The 18,940-nt window shown below is 52.3% G+C and overlaps 3 protein-coding genes across 6 annotated transcripts; 1 reads left to right on the forward strand and 2 right to left on the reverse strand.

Moving 5' to 3' along the window:
• The first annotated feature begins 296 nt into the window (after window positions 1–296).
• Window positions 297–12,802, forward strand: SRRT (serrate, RNA effector molecule). 4 transcript variants are annotated; one of them, XM_087815575.1, is made up of 20 exons: window positions 297–611; window positions 851–1,010; window positions 4,954–5,082; window positions 5,297–5,443; window positions 5,705–5,893; window positions 7,706–7,875; window positions 8,009–8,193; window positions 8,408–8,506; window positions 8,591–8,708; window positions 8,898–9,052; window positions 9,865–9,926; window positions 10,044–10,122; window positions 10,406–10,594; window positions 10,870–11,043; window positions 11,136–11,289; window positions 11,455–11,648; window positions 11,863–12,019; window positions 12,200–12,301; window positions 12,390–12,516; window positions 12,609–12,802. In XM_087815575.1, exons 2-20 carry the CDS (start codon window positions 889–891, stop codon window positions 12,682–12,684), a joined length of 2,628 nt encoding a protein of 875 aa, XP_087671701.1. In that variant the 5' UTR covers window positions 297–611; window positions 851–888; the 3' UTR covers window positions 12,685–12,802. The 4 variants fall into 4 exon arrangements, with proteins under 4 accessions (XP_087671701.1, XP_087671700.1, XP_087671703.1 ...); XM_087815574.1 differs by having other exon boundaries at window positions 871–1,010; XM_087815577.1 differs by having other exon boundaries at window positions 871–1,010; window positions 12,665–12,802.
• Window positions 12,803–12,865: 63 nt separating this feature from the next.
• On the reverse strand, window positions 12,866–13,543 carry UFSP1 (UFM1 specific peptidase 1). The gene has a single exon (XM_016217836.2). The coding sequence runs from the start codon at window positions 13,464–13,466 to the stop codon at window positions 13,011–13,013; it is 456 nt and encodes a 151-aa protein (XP_016073322.1). The 5' UTR covers window positions 13,467–13,543; the 3' UTR covers window positions 12,866–13,010.
• A 534-nt stretch (window positions 13,544–14,077) lies between these two features.
• Window positions 14,078–18,130, reverse strand: ACHE (acetylcholinesterase (Yt blood group)). The gene is made up of 4 exons (XM_016217743.2): window positions 17,041–18,130; window positions 16,211–16,695; window positions 15,293–15,462; window positions 14,078–14,423 (listed from the first exon to the last, which is right to left on the reverse strand). The coding sequence occupies exons 1-4, from the start codon at window positions 18,106–18,108 to the stop codon at window positions 14,302–14,304; spliced, it is 1,845 nt and encodes a 614-aa protein (XP_016073229.1). The 5' UTR covers window positions 18,109–18,130; the 3' UTR covers window positions 14,078–14,301.
• Window positions 18,131–18,940: the final 810 nt, after the last annotated feature.

The raw sequence follows: 18,940 nt of genomic DNA on the forward strand, positions 1-18,940 counted from the left end.
CCGCACTCCCCAAGCCCCGGCCCTGCGCGAGGAGAGTGGGGAACTACCCCGATGAGGTCCTTAAGTACCGGAGCCGGGCGGTGGGGACGACGCCTAGACCGGCCAGAGCTGGTGACTTCCGGGTAAACGCGACCTTCGCCCTCGGCCTGAGAAAGCGCTCCTTCACGCCCAAACAACTCACTGCCCCGCCCGCCCGCCCGCCCCAGGCTTCGCTTGGCCCAGTCCAGCCTCCGTAGTTCCTCTTGGTCACGCAGTTCTCGTCCCAGAAAGATCGCGAGTTTTCCGGGTCTCCGTTCTTTCCCATCATCCCCCGTTGCTCCCGCTCCTTCGCTCTTTGGTTTAGTTCTAGTAAGGGCCGCGCGGATATTAGTTTGTAGCTCCAGGCGCAGTTCCGCGAGTGACGCAGGCGCTGCGCGAGTCGCGCGCGCCGGCCGCTCATCCTCGACTGTCTCACTTTCTTCGCGTCTCCTAGGCTCCGTAGCTGAGGGCCCCGGGTCTCCCTCTTTCCCTCGTCGCGGTCCTCATCGCGCGCCCGAGGCAAGGGGCGGGCCCAGATCTCCCGAGGAACCTGCGGGCCCCAGCGCGAGACTAACGGCCACGACCCCTCCCAGGTGGGTGAGGGGAGGGGCCTGGAGAGCCGGGGCTGGGGCCCGCGGGAGGGACTGCTCTCCGGAGCCGACCGAGATGGGCGGGAGACCCCTGGGGGCGAGAGTGTCTGGGCTGTCCACCTGTTGGGGAAGAAGGCTTAGGATGGCGGGGACTGCAGAAGGCTTCCCTTTGGGGGAGAGGCGGGTGTGCTGCTCAATAGGGGCGAACCTTTCCTCTTCTTGTCGTTGTTCAACACCCTGAGCACCCTCATCTGGGCTCCAGGCCTCCTCAGATCGCGCCATGGGTGACAGTGATGACGAGTACGATCGAAGACGCCGGGACAAGTTTAGGAGAGAGCGCAGCGACTATGACCGTTCGCGGGAAAGAGATGAAAGACGTCGAGGGGACGATTGGAATGACCGGTAAGACACTTTTTGTGTTTTGTCCTCCGTCTCATGTTGCAGTCCACCCTCATTGCGTTTCCATTGTAATTTTATTAGGGCAAACTATATGAAACCGCTCATACTTGATCGTTTCATATGGTTCATTCAACCTATTTGCTGTTAGCCAAAGATTATTGAAATATCCAGAAGATCAAAGCAATAGAGCTAAGAGAGTTTGAGTATGGAAAAGCAATATTTATAAATGTCCTTACAATGTGTGCATTTTACTGTTTGTAAATTATACCTCAAAAAGGTTGATTAAAACAGTAATATAGTATTGACTTGAGTGGAGAGGTTGTCAGACCAGTTCTCTGGCAGAATATGATTAAATTTCTTGTAGTTGTCTTGCCTAAAATCAGAAAGTTCTTTGGACAGTGGTAGTTGAATTTGACAGTGGTGGGATTAGGTTTCATTTGCTAGTGATTGGCTTTCTGGGATATTCTTGAGTTAATTATAGTTAGGGTGTTTCCATTAGGAAACACCTGATGTGATTTCAAATAATCAAAATTAAGAGGAACTGTGGAAGGTTTTTTAAATACAAGAGGTGTCACCAGTATCTAATCAGTTAGCTGATGGAAATGGCTCGATTTGGAAACATTGTGATAGCAAGTCATTTAGTCTGTAAGTCAGTGTATCTCTTCACTGTGGAGACTGGCACCTTGTTTTCCTTGGTATTTTCTAGGAAAGAAGGAATGGTGTTTTTCTGATTTCTGAGGATGAATAAGATGTGGTTATTGCCCTTAAGGAGCTTACAGTCTGGGGGGCAAAATGGCCTAGGGTGTATGCTACAAATGAGTATGTGTGAGAGTCATGAAGATGGTAAGCACTGAGGGAACAGATCTTCCTAAGGGAGAGGAGTAGTGGTGGAGGTGGTGTACTTGGGAGAGCTACAGGAAAGTGATACTTAGCAAGACTTGGAAAGATGAGTGGGAATACCCCAGACACAAGTGGTGTGAACAGTTTTGAGTTGTGGATATAACGGGAGCAGAAAAGAACACATATTGTAGTTTTTTTAGAGTAGTGTTTCTCAAAATGTGATCCATAGACCCTAGGGTGTATGTGAGATTACAGCTACTTTTAGAGTACAGTAATACTAAGTATTATCGTTTATACTATATTGACATTTGCACTGCTGGTACTATAGCAAGAGTTGGTAAAACTGCTGGTGCCTTAGCACAAATCAAGGCAGTGCTACCAAATTGAAAAACAAACAAAAAAACCCAAACCAGTTTTACTTAATGTCCTTGATGAAGTACTAAAACTTTTATTAAATTGGGTTCTTGAATATACATCTTTTTATTTTTTATTTATCATTTAAAAAAATATATATTTATTGATTTCAGAGAGAGGAAGGGAGAGGGAGAGAAAGATAGAAACATCAATGATGAATCATTGATTGGCTGCTTCGTGCATGCCCCGTTCCTGGGATAGAGCTCGCAACTCGGACATGTGCCCCAACCAGGAATCAGACCTCAATCTCCTGGATCATAGGTTGATGCTCAACCGCTGAGCCACGCTGGCCCGGCAAATGTACGTCTTTTTAATACACATGACATATGGGAAGTATGCATAAAGCACTTCTGCATGTAGAAGTAAAGTGGTTATCTTGAGGAAGAGCATTTGTGGGACTGAACTGTGAGCTGAATAACAGTTTTGGATTTTTTTTGTTTTGTTTTAATTGTTTTTATGGGATGCCTTTTTAAAAATTCTGAATGAAAGATTGTCAAACAGTGGTTATTCATGTTTGGGTATTTGGCAGACATTTTCTTGAAAACAAACTAAGAGAACCTGTTACTTCAAGAAAAATTGTCAGTTTTGTTGACAGTGAGGAAGTGGAACTTTCCAGTGAAAACTGAAGTTTTGAAAACCTTTTATCTACCAGTGTGAGCTTGACAGCTTCCCACTACTTAAAGACCTTTTTGAGGAGATAAGTAGTGATACTATTGGATATAATATTTTGAAATTGTGTAACAAAATGCGTCATGATCCATTTAAAGAGCAGGGTGGAACAATGGATTTTAATGCGGCAAACTACCTCTTGCCAAGTTTTGGGTGGTATCAAATAATATTCCCAGTTATCTGAAAAGGCTATTACAATATTCCCTTCTCTTTTTTTATTATGTTTTTATTGATTTTTAGAGAGAAGAAGGGAGAGGGAGAAAAACATCCATTGGTTGCCTTCTGTATACACCCCAGCTGGGGATTGAACCCAAAATCTGGCCATGTGTCCTGACTGGGTATCAAACCAGTGACCCTTTGATGCATGGGACGACACTCAACCAACTGAGCCACGCTGGCTAGGGCTAAAGTATTCCCTTTTCCAACTACATATCAGTGCAAGGCCAGATTTTCTTAATGTTTTTCTTTTTAATCCTTGCCCCAGGATATGTTTGTTTTTCAAAATGGCTTTTTAGAGAGAGGGGGTAGGGTGGGGGGAGAGAGACATTGATGTGAGAGAGAAACAAATTGTTTGCCTCCCATACGTGCCCCGGCCAGGGGTCAAATCCAAAATCTAGGTGTGTGCCCTGACTGGGAATTGAACCCACAGCCTTTTGGTGTCTGGGATGATGCTCCAGCCAACTGAGCTACCTGGCCAGGGCTGCTTCATATTTTGCAACCAAACAACATATCACAAAAGATTAAATATAGAAGCAAATACAAGAATCTAGCTGTCTCTGTTAAGCCAGACCTTGAAAAGATTTGTAAATGTAAAAACAGTGCCACTTTTCTCACTAATATTTTTTTGGAAAATAGCCATTTTTTAATAGAAACCTGTAATTCATGTTAACATACAACTTCAAATTGAATAGGTATTAATTTTTTCTGTTCTTATTTTGAATACAGTAAGTATTGATAGCTATAACGCACATAAGCAAAAACTCTTTAATAGTCAATAATTAAGAGTGTAACGGGGTCCTAAGACCAAGAAGTTTGAAAAACCACTGGGTTAAAGCAGAGGATTTTTTTTGTTGCTGTGATGGGGATGGAGCAACAGGTGACTTGTGGAGAGAATGGGATGACAGCTAGGAACCAAGGTTTTGAACAGTGTTGTGCACTGCCATTTAAGCAAGGGTATGTCATAATCAGATTTGTGTTTGAGAAAAATCACTTTGACTGTAGAGAAGGGGGAGAGACCAGAGGCAGGTAAGCAGAACCAGTGCTGCACTCAGAGGAGAAATGACCAGGGGATGACAAGGAAGAGGGCAGCTTTGATAGGCTTTGAGGCAGAGGGTTAACTAATTACAAAGTAGTGGTGAGGGTGACACTTGATAACTGGATACATGGTGATATATTAATATACTGAGCATGGGAAACAGGAGGGAAACAGGTTTGGTCCCATAGTGGTGGAAATAATAGGCTGAATTCTGACATGTTGAATTTGAAGTGACAGTGGCCATCTAGTAGGGGTTTATTATTATTATTATTTTTAATCCTCATTTGAGGATTTTTTTTCCATTTTTTTCCACTTTTTAGAGAGTATGGAAGAGAGAGAGACAAAGAGAAACGTCGATGTGAGAGAGACACATCGACTGGTTGCCTCCCGCATGTGCCCTGGCCAGGGCTGGGGATCGAGCCTGCAGTTGAGGAACGTGCTCTTGGCTGGAATAAAACCCAGAACCCTTCAGTCTGTGGGCTGACGCTCTAACACTGAGCCAAACTGGCCAGGATTAGTAGGAGATTATTAATGTTGGTCTGGCACTCAGGAAAAAGGCCAGGCTGGAGGAAGGAGAGTTGAGAGCCATCAATTTGTAGGTAATGGCTGAAGTGATGGAAGTTGGCAAGACTCTTTTTCTGTTTAGAGGGTAGTTTTATAATTTTAGGCTTTTAGTTTGGCATCTCATTATTGGAAGGGCTTGTCCAGGAGTGTGACCTTGGGATATCCAACTGTGTCTTACTTGCTGTTACTTGTTCTTATCTCCAGAGAGTGGGACCGTGGCCGGGAGCGCCGCAGTCGGGGTGAATATCGTGACTATGATCGGAATCGGCGAGAACGCTTCTCTCCTCCCCGACATGAGCTCAGCCCCCCACAGAAGCGCATGAGGCGAGACTGGTGAGATGGCAACAGTTTCTCTGTTTTCCTCACTTCTGCTGAGAACTTTGTAATTTCCTTTTCTCAAACTTCCTATAAACCCATCTTTTTTTGTCCTCTTAAACCCTTGGGTGAGAGACCACATTTTATATTCCTTTTCTTTTCTCCTGTCTTCCTTCATGCTCTGGAGAGATGATTCTCTCCTCTGTCTGACTTTTGTGTCCCCCACCCTCAGGGATGAGCACAGCTCTGACCCATACCACAGTGGCTATGAGATGCCCTATGCTGGGGGGGGTGGGGGCCCAACTTATGGCCCCCCTCAGCCCTGGGGCCACCCAGACGTCCACATCATGCAGCATCATGTTCTGCCTATCCAGGCCAGGTAAAGACCTGGGGTTCTAGGGTTCTTGGGAGAAGGGAGTTGTTGGGTTTGGGGAATGATTGGGGTTGCTGAAGACTGTGGCAGAAAGTGAGTTAGACACATAGAGGATTGCCTGTGTAAGTGGTAGCAGTTGGTGCCTGGGGTGAGGTCCATGTGGGCAAAGGAAGGGGGCAGCTGGCTACCTCAGTCCCTCTAGCCTCCTACCTCTTTCCCGACAACCAAAACTTCCTGACCATCTTCCCCCAACCTTCCCAACCCCAGGCTGGGTAGCATTGCAGAGATTGACTTGGGTGTGCCACCACCGGTGATGAAAACCTTCAAGGAGTTTCTCCTGTCTTTGGATGACTCTGTGGATGAGACAGAGGCAGTTAAGCGCTATAATGACTACAAGCTGGATTTTCGAAGGCAGCAGATGCAGGATTTCTTCCTGGCTCATAAGGATGAGGAGTGGTGAGTGCCCCTACTTTCCTGTTTTCTTTTCCCTGGCATGTTTCCCCTGGCCCTGCCAGTGGAGCCTGCAGCCCTGTCCTTTTCCCATTTTCCCCAATCCAGAACTTCCTGGTGGGGTGGGGGATGGGAATTACAACAGCATTGGCTGATGGGTTCTCCTCCTCACTTCAGTGTCTGCCATGGCCCCCTACCCATCTCCCTTCCCCACTGTCCTCAGTCAGTGGGACACCTCCAGGCAGCTGGCCAGAGCCACCTATTCCCTTGGGGCAGCAGACAGACTGCTTCCCACTTGATGGATTTGGGTCGTTGTCATCCCTGGTCGCCAGGACCCTGTGTGGCTGTGGCATCCTCCCAAAAGCAACGAGTGAATCCAGACAAGAAAAGCAAAGACCTCAGGGTCGTTTGAAGAAAAAGAATTTTAATTTTTTTCTTTTTGTGGATGTTTTAATTTTAATCAACCATCTTTTCCCCCCTTCCTGCTCCTCCTCCTCCTCCTCCTCATCCTCTTTCTGCTCCTCCTCCTTGAAAAGAGCCAGAACTGGGAACTACACCCGCTCATCGACGGAGCTCGGAGCAAACCCACCTCCACCCCCACCATACCCAGCCCATACATGAGCCCCTGGGCTGAGCCGCACTGCCCCGGCCAGGCAGACAGGCAGGGCACTGCTGTGCACAATGCAGCAGTTTAGCTGAATGTGATTGCTCAGGCAGTTAGTCAGTCAGGGCCCCCACCGCGGAGTCCCGCGGGGGTGCGGCATCCGGGCCGGGACACCCCAGCCAGGAGCCAGCCGGTGGCCCACCTGCCAGCATGGGCCCTGGGCGCGCTAGTTAAATCTTGAGCTCTGTTTGACCAAGCGGCCAAGGTAAAGATCCTGGAGGTGACGCCTGCGGCTTTTCTTTCCTCTCATGCTCAACTTGTGGTTCTGTTGTCTTTCACTGTCCTCTTTCTTCTTTCTCTCTTTGTCTCACTCTCATGTACTTTTCTCTGTCTCTGTTCTTTCTCCCAACACTCCCCCCCCCCCCCCCCCCCCCCCCCCCAGTTTCTCTGTCTGGTCTTCAGTTTTTCCCTTTGTTTTTGATATCTGGGACTTTTCTCACACTTTCTCCTTTTTCTCATAGTCCTAATTTCCTGTTTTTCACCCCAGCGTCTCATTTTAAATGTTTTCATGCTCTACCCTAACCCTCCACCCCTCTCTTCTTGCTCTCCCTGTGGGCAGTACCTGAGGTTAAAAGGGCACTTCAGTTTCTCCCTTTGGTCTTTCCCTGTCCGTTCACCATCTGCTTATCTTCTCAAGGGGGGAATAAAGGTATCCTGCCTTTTTTGGCTTTTCCTATCTGGTAAATTTCAGGTTTCCCTGTCTTGTACCTAGGGATGGAGGGAGTTGGTGGGAGCAGTCCTCTTAATGACTAGTTTTGGGTTTTATAAGGAGAGGGAGGTTCTTTGGGGCCTACTATTTCCTTAGCCTCCCTCTCAGAAGCTTTGGGAAACTATACTTTTTAAGTTAGTGTTTCCCAGAGATTTAAGGCAGTCAATCTGTCTCTCCAACCCTGGCCCCCCTGTAGTCATTATTCTTCCCAAATCCAGAGCTCTTAGTTCCTGGCTGTCCCCTAAGTCTCAGAGCATAATCTCTGGTTTCTTTGGGGATATTCGCTATTTTTATTGTACCCCTCTCCCCAATCTCTCTACTTTTATGATCTTCTGTGGGTGTGAGAGGATGGGGGAGAAGTCCTGATTTTCCTGGGCCCCTCCCCATTTCCTGGCCCTGGCCTCCAGTAACTATTTTGTCTCTTCCCTCCCCACTTCCTTTATAGGTTTCGGTCTAAGTACCACCCAGATGAGGTGGGGAAGCGTCGGCAGGAGGCCCGGGGGGCCCTGCAAAACCGACTGAAGGTGTTTCTGTCCCTCATGGAGAGTGGATGGTTTGATAATCTTCTCTTGGACATAGACAAAGCTGATGCCATTGTCAAGATGCTGGATGCAGGTATGTGGATTGGCTGGGGCAGTGGGTGTGTGGTGACCAAGGTCTTGGTTGGGGAATAGAAGTAGGTTGACAGAAAACCAGAGGCTGAAAGCTAGGGCCATTGGATTATGACTTCCGTTCCCTTTGTTGGTAGCTGTGATTAAGATGGAAGGAGGTACAGAGAATGATCTACGCATCCTGGAGCAGGAGGAGGAGGAGGAACAGGCAGGAAAGCCTGGGGAGCCCAGCAAGAAAGAGGAAGGCCGGGCTGGACCAGGCCTGGTAGATGGAGAGCGCAAAGCCAATGAGAAGGAAGACAAGAAAGAAGATGGCAAACAGGTCTGAGTGCTGGGGAATCTGGGTGCTGCCTGTGAGCACTGAGGGAAGAGAACAGAGCCATGCCAATGGTGGTGGTGTCCACAGGAGCTTGAACTAGAGGGCTGTGTATTGGGTGGAGTTGGTGAACTTACGGGCTCAGCTGTTGATGGTGGGAGGCGTCTTCTGATAAAGGCTGATGGGAGATGGATATTCCAGTGACTGTTTCTACCTGTAGGCTGAAAATGGCAGTTCTAGTGATGACAAAACTAAGAAATCTGAGGGTGATGGGGACAAGGAAGAGAAGAAAGAAGACTCTGAGAAAGAAGCCAAAAAGGTAGGGAGGGGATCTCTTGCATGGGGTAAGTGTCAGTACCGGGGTCCTGGTTGTCTGCCTCATCTCTTGCCATGGTTTCCACAGAGTAGCAAGAAGCGGAATAGGAAGCACAGTGGTGATGACAGCTTTGACGAAGGCAGTGTGTCTGAGTCAGAGTCAGAGTCAGAGAGTGGCCAAGCTGAGGAGGAAAAGGAGGAGGCTGGTAGGTTTCATTTTCTGCCTCTAGTCTGTTTTCTTCCTATGAGTGGTGGGGGAGGTGAGAAGTTGGTGAAATTGATGGGAGGATGGCTTCTTGGGAGAGACTGGGAGTGGGGTGGGAGTTTGGCAGCTTTTCTCTCCTCTCCTCCAAAAATCAATAAAAACTCACCAATTCCCACCACTTCCTGCATAGAAGCACTCAAGGAAAAGGAGAAGCCCAAAGAAGAAGAAAGGGAGAAACCCAAGGACGCTCCTGGGCTGGAATGTAAACCCCGTCCTCTGCATAAGACTTGCTCTCTCTTTATGCGCAACATTGCACCCAACATTTCCCGGGCTGAGATCATTTCTGTGAGTGGGGAAAATGGCATTTGGGGGCAAGGACAACATCCAGGCTCCATCCTTTGGTCAGATGGGGCGTGGGGGGGGTGGGGGTGGCACTAGGTGGGGAGAAAATAATCTGGCAGTGCTTCAGACATACATCCCTATTTTTGTAATAGGGAGGCTCCCTTCCCATGGGCCCATGCCTTTCGAGGGCTGGTCCTGGTTGCACCGTTCGCTTTCAAGTGCTGTTGGCTTTTTTTTTTTAATGTTTTTTGATTTTGTTTGTTTTAGAGAGAGTAGGGAGATAGAAACATTGATGAGAGAGAGACTTCGATTGGCTGCCTCCTGCACGCCCCCTACCAGGTATCCAGCCCACAAGCTGGGCATGTGCCCAGACCAGGAATCAAACCATTGACCTCGCCCAGCCGGGTGTGGCTCAGCAGTTGAGCATCGACCTAGGATCCAGGTGATCGGGGTTCGATTCCTGGTCAGGGCACATGCCTGGGTTGCGGGTTCAATCCAAAGTCGGGGGCTTGCAGGAGGCAGCCGATTAATGGCTCTCTCATTATTGATGTTTCTATCTCTCTCTCTCCCTCTCCCTTCCTCTCTCTGAAATCAATAAAGATATATTAAAAAAAAAAATATTAAAAACCATTGACCTCTTGGTTCATGGGTTGACACTCAGCCACTGAACCATACTGGCCGGGCTCTTTGTTGGTTTTTCCACGTCCAAGTAAAGATTCAAAGGCAGTTTCCTAGGGTTCTGGGAATGGGGAATTGAAGAAAGATGTGAATCCTGGAATGACTAAATGGGGTTTCTATTTCCTCTGCTTTTCCAGCTTTGTAAAAGATATCCAGGCTTTATGCGTGTGGCACTATCGGAGCCCCAGCCTGAGAGGAGGTGAGGAATGGAGAGAAGTATGACCCTGGATACCTTGGAGAAAACGTGCAGGGGAAGGTTAATGGCTAACATCAGTCACCACCACAGGATGAAGTTGACATCTTTGTTCTTGTTTAGGTTTTTCCGTCGTGGCTGGGTGACATTTGACCGCAGTGTTAACATCAAAGAGATCTGTTGGAATCTGCAGAATATCCGAGTGAGTGCTAGGAGCAGGACTGTTTGAGGAAGAAGTGTGGCTATGCTGCACACTTCTGATGGCTTTGTTCATTGATTGCTTCTTTCATTCTATTTCACCTATTCAGTCTGCTCACATTAATTGTGTACTGATGCCTCTGGGCTAGGCCCTGGGACTGTTATGGTGAACACACCTGATCCCTGTCCTCAGGGAACTCAGTCTAATCACTGGTGCTCTCAGTAGGGCCAGTCTTTTGAGTTGCTACTTCTCGGGCATGTGTTGGTAAGCTTTCTGTTCCTTCTAGCTCCGGGAGTGTGAGCTGAGTCCTGGTGTGAACAGAGACCTGACTCGTCGCGTCCGCAACATCAATGGCATTACCCAACACAAGCAGATAGTGCGCAATGACATCAAGCTGGCAGCCAAGCTGATCCATACCCTGGATGACAGGACCCAGCTCTGGGCCTCTGAGCCTGGGACACCTCCTCTGCCAACAGTCAGTGACTCTTCTTAGAACTTTTTCAAAAGCAGCCGATACCCCCTCATTTGCTGTTGGCACCTCTGGTCTTCTAGCAGAACAGATTGGTGTTAGTGATTATTTGTGGGCTGAGGTAGAACAAATACAAACGTGAAGACAAATCCTGAGGCAGCAGTAACAGGCCAAGTGAGCCTTGAATTCTTTCAGCCTCACCTTGCCTTTCAAATTAGGCTCCTAGGCCACCTACTCTGAGGGGCTTTCTCTGCTTCACTTGCCTTTGTTCTCCCAACTAGAGTCTGCCCTCTCAGAACCCAATTTTGAAGAATATCACTGACTACCTGATTGAGGAAGTGAGTGCTGAGGAGGAGGAGCTGCTGGGGAGCAGTGGGGGTCCCCCCCCTGAGGAGCCTCCTAAGGAAGGAAATCCAGCAGAGATCAATGTGGAACGAGATGAGAAGCTGATCAAGGTGCCAGGGAGAGCAGAGTGTGGGATGAGAGCCTGGCTTGGGGTGGTAAAGGGCAAAAGTGTGGTGAATTCATGGTTTCTCATTTCTCTTAGGTTTTGGACAAACTTCTCCTCTATTTGCGCATTGTACATTCCCTGGATTATTATAACACATGCGAGTACCCCAATGAGGATGAAATGCCCAACCGTTGTGGCATTATCCATGTTCGGGGACCCATGCCACCCAACCGCATTAGTCATGGAGAAGGTGAGCTCCCCACCTGTGTCCCCTTTAGTTCCCTTTCTCTCCAGCTGCCCCTTGTTTTAGTTCTGCTCTGGAGCAGAGCTCTGTCACCTTTTCCTTTAACCCCCTCACTTATTCCTTGCTTCTGGCTTCCTTTTCCAACCTCCTGTCCTTGTTCCCAAACCACAGTACTAGAGTGGCAGAAGACGTTTGAGGAGAAGCTGACTCCACTGCTGAGTGTGCGGGAATCTCTTTCAGAGGAAGAGGCCCAGAAGATGGGTCGCAAAGATCCTGAGCAGGAAGTGGAAAAATTTGTCACCTCCAACACCCAGGAACTGGGCAAGGATAAGTGGCTATGCCCTCTCAGTGGCAAGAAATTCAAGGTCTGGGATATTAGAGTTATGGGGCAGGTGGGAGGAGGGGGTGGAACCAGGAATCTGCCTCCAGGCCTGGGAGGAAACTGCTCTTTGGAATGAGGCTGGGGGCAGCAGGAGTGGGGTGGCGGGTGGGGGTGGTATGTGTGTGTGAGATTATCTTGTGGTCTGGGGAGTTATGGAACTGTTTGCTCATTTCTGACCCTCTCCTCTCTGCATCCAGGGACCTGAGTTTGTACGCAAACATATCTTCAACAAGCATGCAGAGAAAATTGAGGAAGTGAAGAAGGAGGTGGCATTTTTTAACAACTTTCTCACTGATGCTAAGCGCCCAGCTCTACCCGAGATCAAGCCAGCTCAGCCACCTGGCCCTGCCCAGAGTAAGATACGATCCATGAGGGTCTGCCACATTCCCTTTCCCTTGACTATTCAAGGACTCCTGGTTTTTTATCCTGTTGTCCCCTGAAGTTTCTGCCTTACCCTCAGGCCATATTCCTAACAGCCAGTTGTGTTGTTCCCTCCACCCCCCACCCCAGTAATTCATGTCCCTGTCTGTGTTGTACTCCCCCCAGGCCTGACCCCAGGACTCCCCTACCCACACCAGACTCCCCAGGGCCTAATGCCTTATGGTCAGCCCCGGCCTCCCATTTTGGGCTATGGAGGTAAGTATAGGAGGGACTTGAAAGGGCTTGGTGGTTGTGAGGGGTTGTTGGTCATTGGTTTTCAACTCAACACTAATCTTTTTCATAGCTGGTGCTGTCCGTCCTGCAGTCCCTACAGGAGGGCCTCCATATCCCCATGCCCCTTATGGTGCTGGCCGAGGGAACTATGATGCCTTCCGAGGCCAGGGAGGTTATCCTGGGAAACCTCGCAACAGGTGAGAATGAGCTAAGATGTCCAAGCTTTCTTGCCCTCTTCAAACTGGGACCCTCAACTCTCATCCCATTTTACCTCTTTCTTATCTCACAGGATGGCCCGTGGAGACCCACGGGCCATTGTGGAATACCGTGACCTGGATGCTCCAGATGACGTGGATTTCTTTTGAGCCATCTACTTTTCCTCACTCTCGTTATCATCTATACTTGCAACTGCCTTGTCCCATCCAGCTCTGAGAATTTTTTGTACGTCCAGCCCTACTGCCAATAAAAGCACTTCCGCAGTGACTCCTGACTGAGTATATATTATATACCTCCCCAAATCCTCCCAAACATTGGCTGGGGCAGTGGTTAAGCTGGGCCTTGCCACTTTATTGATGCCAAAGGTCCCAGGCTGTACTGGGACTTCCTGGGGGCCTGACATTGGGCAGCTCTAAGTCTCAGACTTTGAGAGTGAGTCAGGCCAGAGACAATCCTCAGTTCTGGGAACTTCATCTCAGTCCTGGGCCCGCAGATGCTTTTCAGAGTTACAGGTGGTCAGACACAGGTTGTAGAAGGAGTTGGGGTCAAAGGTGGTGCTCACCTCTCGCCAGCCCACCCATCCAGCAACCTGTAGTTCACTGGGGTTTTTTGGAGTACCCCAGCAATGAGGGTCCAGTACCAGGACATAGGCTTCTGTGCCTGGCCCCAGGCAGACTCCCAGCAAGGCCTTGGACTGGGCATCTGCATCCCCCCCAACCATTACAGGCCCCCCACCCCCTGCGAAGTGGGAGTAAAGCCTCTCTAGTTCCCCCTGAAGCCCAGCTCCACGGGGAACGTGGCATAGGCGCCCCTGGGGCCCGCCGAAGTGGTCGAGGCAGAAGCTGGCCTCTACACAGCCGATCCAGCTCCGGGAGCCCCGGAACCCGGGGGGTTTGTCACCCATGTCCTCAAGCGCGGCCTGCATGTCCATCAACCCGGGCACACCCGCGGGCCGTCCGTGTGGCCATGAGCACAGTGTCTGCAGAGTGCGGTATCCACAGCCCCAGCCCCGGTCGTCCAGGCCGTCGCAACCGTAATGATAGTAGAGATAGTGGCCCGAGAGGATGGCCAGGCGAGCTGGGCCGCAGCTGGGTGGAGCAAGGCCCAGGTGTACGTCCTTCAGCGGCTCCAGGGCGGTCGGCGGGAGTGGGGTTGCCGAGGCAGGGCAAATGTGTCTAGCGGAGTGGAGCGAACTCCAAGGAGAACTCAGGCTCTAGCACTTACTCTTGGCCCCCGGGTCTTGGGCTAGCTGTGGGCAGGACGGGCTCCCAGGCTCTAGCAAGGATCTCGCAGGGCTGCAGGAGGCAGTGGGGATAATGCCGGGTGGTGGTGAGAACCAAGTCGACCCGAGGAGTTCCCACAATGCCTAGCTCTTTGCTCTTCTTACTGCGCAGACGCGAGTTCCTCCTTGGGGGGGGAGGCTGGTGCGCGCGCCTTGTGTCCCACCTCTGAGTGGGCCAGTCTGCGGGCTTCAGCGACCACCCCTCCATTCCCTCAGCTCCAGTGGTTGGGTATTCAGCCCTACCCCCTCTTCCCAGTCGCGCACACGCCTTTGGCTGTAACAGTTTATTGGCAGCCCAGAGGGGCGAAGGCACCGCGGGGTAGGGGGCTCAGCCGAGACATGCTGAGGATCGGGAGCCCCGGGGGGAAAATAGGGGTGGGTCTAGGGCTCTTCTGTAATATCCCAGCCCTTAGATAAATAGTATATACAGCTAGGGGGCCGGGAGGGGCGTGTAGGGTGGCGGATCGTGGATGTCCCGCCAGGGTCACAGGTCTGAGCAGCGATCCTGCTTGCTGTAATGGTCAAACTGGTTCTTCCAGTGCACCATGTAGGAGCTCCAGCGGTGGAACTCGGCCTTCCACTGGCGCTCCGCCTCGTCCAGCGTGTCTGCGGCCAGGGAGCCGGGCAAGTGGGTGGGAGGAGGACGTGGGGAAGGTCGGGGGACGGACAACGGGTGAGGGTTGTGAGTGCAGGAGGACACAAGGAGCAAGCAGGAGGCCACGTGGGATGGTGGAAAGAGGATCGGGTAGATATGAGAAAGACGAAGGACCGGGTAGGATGAGGTTAGAGGCGGGGCCAGAGAAGGATGGCGGAAGGGAGAAGGGAGGAGGGAGGGGGGAGAAAATGACCGGAAGACAAGGGGACCGAAGGGATCAGAAGCGGGGGAGCATCCGTGGGTTGATAGGGAAAGAGAAGAGACAGAAATGGTTGACGGTTATAGCCCCACTGGGAGGTGATATCTAGCCCAGGGTCTTCCCTCTCTCCCCAACACCAGGCTCAGGCTCCAAGGAATAATTTTATAAAAAAAGAAAACTGGCTTTTTTCATTTCCATTTAAACAAAGGCGTGTGAGTCCCTGAGACCGGTCGTAGGTCACCCCTCCCCACGCCCTGTCCAGTTTGAGTCTCTCGGTTTGAGGACGGAGGGGCCGCTGGGTCGGAGATCCCTGAGTGGGGCCCTTCCCCAGGTCCGACCACTCAGAGGAGGGGTCCCCTGAGGCCGGAGGGGGAAGAGGCCGTGGTCAGAGCCGCCGGAGCCGGGAGAGGAGGAGGAAGAGGAGAAGGAGGGGCAGGGGGAGGCCAGGCCTGGGCCTCGGGGCAGCCTCCCCGTGGGCGGGGCCTGGGCAGGTGCTGGGAGCCTCCGAGGCTGGTGGGGAGAAGAGAGGGGTTACACCCCGCCGGCTTCCAATCCCCACTCTCTCTCCGCGCCCCATTTCTTCCCCCTCTGCCCAGCCCCTGCCCGCTGGTCCCTACGTACCGGTGGCGCTGAGCAATTTGGGTAGGAAGCCGTTCCAAAAGGCACAGGCCTGGGCGCGCAGGCCCCGCCGCACCTCCAGAGGCCGCAGGTTGAGGCTCACATACTGCTGTGCTACCCCCGTGTACGGTGGCCACTGCGGGGCTTTGGGGTCCCGGGGGTCATTGGGGTCCCTGTGTAAGAAAAGGGAAGGTTCAACCTCAGGCATGCCCGCCCTGGGGTTAGGGAATGGAGGTGGAGAGGAGGAGGAAGGGCCGGCTGCTTCCAGACCCCATGCCCTCTCCACTCCAAGGGGAGACCATCCCTTCCCACCCACTACTACTTTAATCCTCCTTTCTCTTCTCCAGTATCCGGCATCATCTGGAGTCTTCTCCTTCTTTCTGCCCTCTTTCTCTCCTCTCCCTTCCCTCAGTTTTCCTGCTCCATTGCTCTCCTTCGTTTCTCTCATTTAAAAAATTGATGATTTATTGAGCCCTTACTATGTAACCAGGCCCAGTCCTATCTCTACAAACATCACATTTACTTTTAACAATACCCATGTGACACTGGATTTATTGTCCCCTTCTTCAATAGGTGAACTGTGTGTGTGTATGTGTGTGTGTGTGACAGATAATAAAATCACCACTGGTCTAATTGATCCAGATCTACAGTTCACACTCCTAACTACTATGGTAACTCCTCTGTCTCTCCTTGCCCATCTCTTCTCTTTGCCTCCCTCCATTAGTGTCCTTGGCTCTTCAGGATCTGCCACCCCATTCCTCCTTCCTTCCTCTCCCATTCTCCTTTGTCATTCTCTTTTTCCTCCCTCCCTTTGTGAACTTTTCCCTCTTTTTCTGGCCCTTCCTGTCTCTGCTTGTCTTCCTCTCTCTCTCTCTGCGCCCCCCCCCCCCCCCAGGCCATCCTCCCCTCCACACTGCTAACCCTGTACGAGCGAAGTTGGCCCAGTATTTCATCAGTCGCTGGGCAAAGGCTCTCTCCTCGATGGTGTAGTTTAGCGAGGGTTCCAGGGGGAGCCCAAAGATGAACTCGATCTCGTAGCCATGGGGCACCCCCATCCAGAGGGGCCAGGAGAGAGTGGATGCTCGGTGTTCAAAGATGTAGGCATAGACCCGAGCACCCTGGGCGGCCAGTCGCCCAGCCAGTTGAGCCACAGGACACACGACATTGTGGTCACCCACCACATCATTCATGGCCTCCCTCAGGCGTGCTGGGTCCTCAGGGTGCAGCCAGTCTGTGTAATGCAGGACCACAGCCTCGGCAGCCAGATCACTCGCCTGGGGGACCCCGACCCGCACCCCGGCCAGGAACTGGGCTCGGCTGATGAGAGACTCGTTGTCTTTGCTGAAGCCTGGGGCCCCGTAAACCAGAAAATAGGAGCCCTCATCCTTCACCACACCCACCAGCACCTGGGGGAACAGGATGAAGGAATGGGGGTGGGGGTAGGGGCAGACACACACACACAGGCAGACAGAAACAGATGGACAAAAGAGCCAGAGAGATGGACAGTTACAGACCCAGAACCACGGAGAAGAAAGTATGAGATAGGGGAATGGATGGAGAGGAGAAAATATACCCACATTTTCTTTCCTCTCTGTCCCACTGGCCACCCTGGGATTGAGCCCTCAGGGAAGAGAAGCCTGGGCCTTTGGGAGTGGGTCTTGAGGAGCCCTTAGACCTGGGTCCCCAGGGATAGGGTGGGTGGGAGAACAGGCATAGAGGAACCAGCTCCACCCCTTCCAGCCACTAGTCACCTGCAGGCCGTGGAAGTCTCCAGTGTTGATGAGGGCCTCTGGGGTGTCACTGAGGAAGTCTCCGTCTACCACAGGCACAAAAGAGAAGCGGAAGACACTTTCCTGAGGCAGCACATGCCACTCGTGGTCCACCAGGTCCTGAGCTGGCCGTGTCCGCAAGCAGGTGACCAACTCTGTGTCATTGCTACCAACCCCACCTGGGGGACAGCCTACAAGACGTGCTAGTAGTGTGGCCCTGCGGCGGGCCTCTCCCATGCTCACAGTAGCCCAAGGCCCATTGGGTGCACCGCTCTGCAGCACAGCCCTGTGGAACAGGCCCCGGCTGGGTGGGGACAGCAGGTGCATACCCACAGAGGCAGCACCTGCACTTTCCCCAAACAGAGTCACTGACGTTGGGTCCCCCCCAAAGGCTGCCACATTCTCCTGCACCCACTGCAGGGCCAGCCTCTGATCCAAGAGACCCACATTGCCTGGAGCCTCCCGACTCCCTGGCAGGGCCAGGAAGCCAAAGGCTCCTACCCGGTAGTTCATGGATACTAGCACAGTCCCCTCTGCCTGGGCCAGGAAGCGGCCATCATACACGTCCAGGGAAGAGGCCCCACTGTAGAAGCCACCCCCATAGATCCAGATGAGGACCGGGGTGGGGGACTCAGGCCGAGGGTATGGTGTCCACACGTTGAGGTAGAGGCAGTCCTCACTCAGCTCACGGTTTGGGTTCCACATCTCGGTGCCCTCAAAGCCAGGGTACAAGGTGTCCACGTATTGGTAGCAGACACTTTGGAAGGCTGTAGCATCTAGCACCCCTGGCCAGGGTCGCTTGGGCTCCGGTGGCAGAAAGCGACGGGGGCCCACGGGTGGCTCTGCGAAGGGGATGCCCAGAAAAGCAGAGACAGGGCCCCCAGGGGCCATTAGGCGGGTGCCCCGAAGCCGGCCCCCACGCACCATCACCAGCAGCTCTGGGTCCTCCTGGTGCTCAGCTTCTGCCCCTCCTCCCAGGAGGAAGAGGAGGAGGAGGAGAAGTGGGGACACTGGGAAGGGAGTGTGCAGGGGACACCACGGGGGCCTCATGGCTGCCAAGGCAGGCAGGCGGCTGCTGGGAGAAAGAAACACAGGGTGAAGGCCTCAGGCTGCCTGGAGGGAGATTAGGTAATACTCTTGCCCAGGGGTTATTGCTAAGCTGCAGAGGAGGTGGGGCAGGTTGGCAAAGAGGAGGAGAGAAATGGAGGGAGGGAGATAGACAAGCAGAGACAAGGACACAGGCACACAGTGAGAAGCAAAAGGTGACAGAGATCAGGCACATATACATCCAGACAGACAATGTAAGGAACAGAGATGAGGCCTGCCAAGCAATATCCTGCCCTGACCCACAGAGGACGCACCACCCTCACCTCCTTCCCCTAGCTGGGTGGACTGGGTTGGGCCCAGTGCGAGCTGGGTGGGCACCTGCACCAGAGGCCGCAGTCCACGAACAGACCACCCCACAGGGGCGGAGCCCTCGATGACCTGAGGCACCGATGGGGGCGCTTGCGGTGGCGTGAAGGCACAGCCTCGCTTGCGTTGGCCAGGGCTGGGGCCCTGGAGGGTGGGGTGGGCATTCAGGGAGTGGGAGACGCAGGTCCTGGGACACCCCAAATCCTGCCTACTCCACACCCTGTCCCTTCCACCCTGTCCCGCCTCAACCACTGTCTGGCACAGCGTGCTGGTACCCTTGGGTGCCCATCAGTTGCGCACCCCTGTCGCCTAGCTTCAGCGAACGGATTCTCCAGCCTTGAACCCCAGGACTACAGTCGCCAATTAGTCCAATGCTGCTGTGCACGCTCCCGCCAGCGGGGGGCAGAAGAGACCAAGAAAATATCGGCGCTCCCCGCCCGGAGTAAAGGAGTGGGGAACTTGGGGTGGG

The sequence above is a fragment of the Miniopterus natalensis genome, chromosome 3, assembly GCF_054644295.1.
Source record: "Miniopterus natalensis isolate mMinNat1 chromosome 3, mMinNat1.hap1, whole genome shotgun sequence".
NCBI lineage: Eukaryota > Metazoa > Chordata > Mammalia > Chiroptera > Miniopteridae > Miniopterus > Miniopterus natalensis.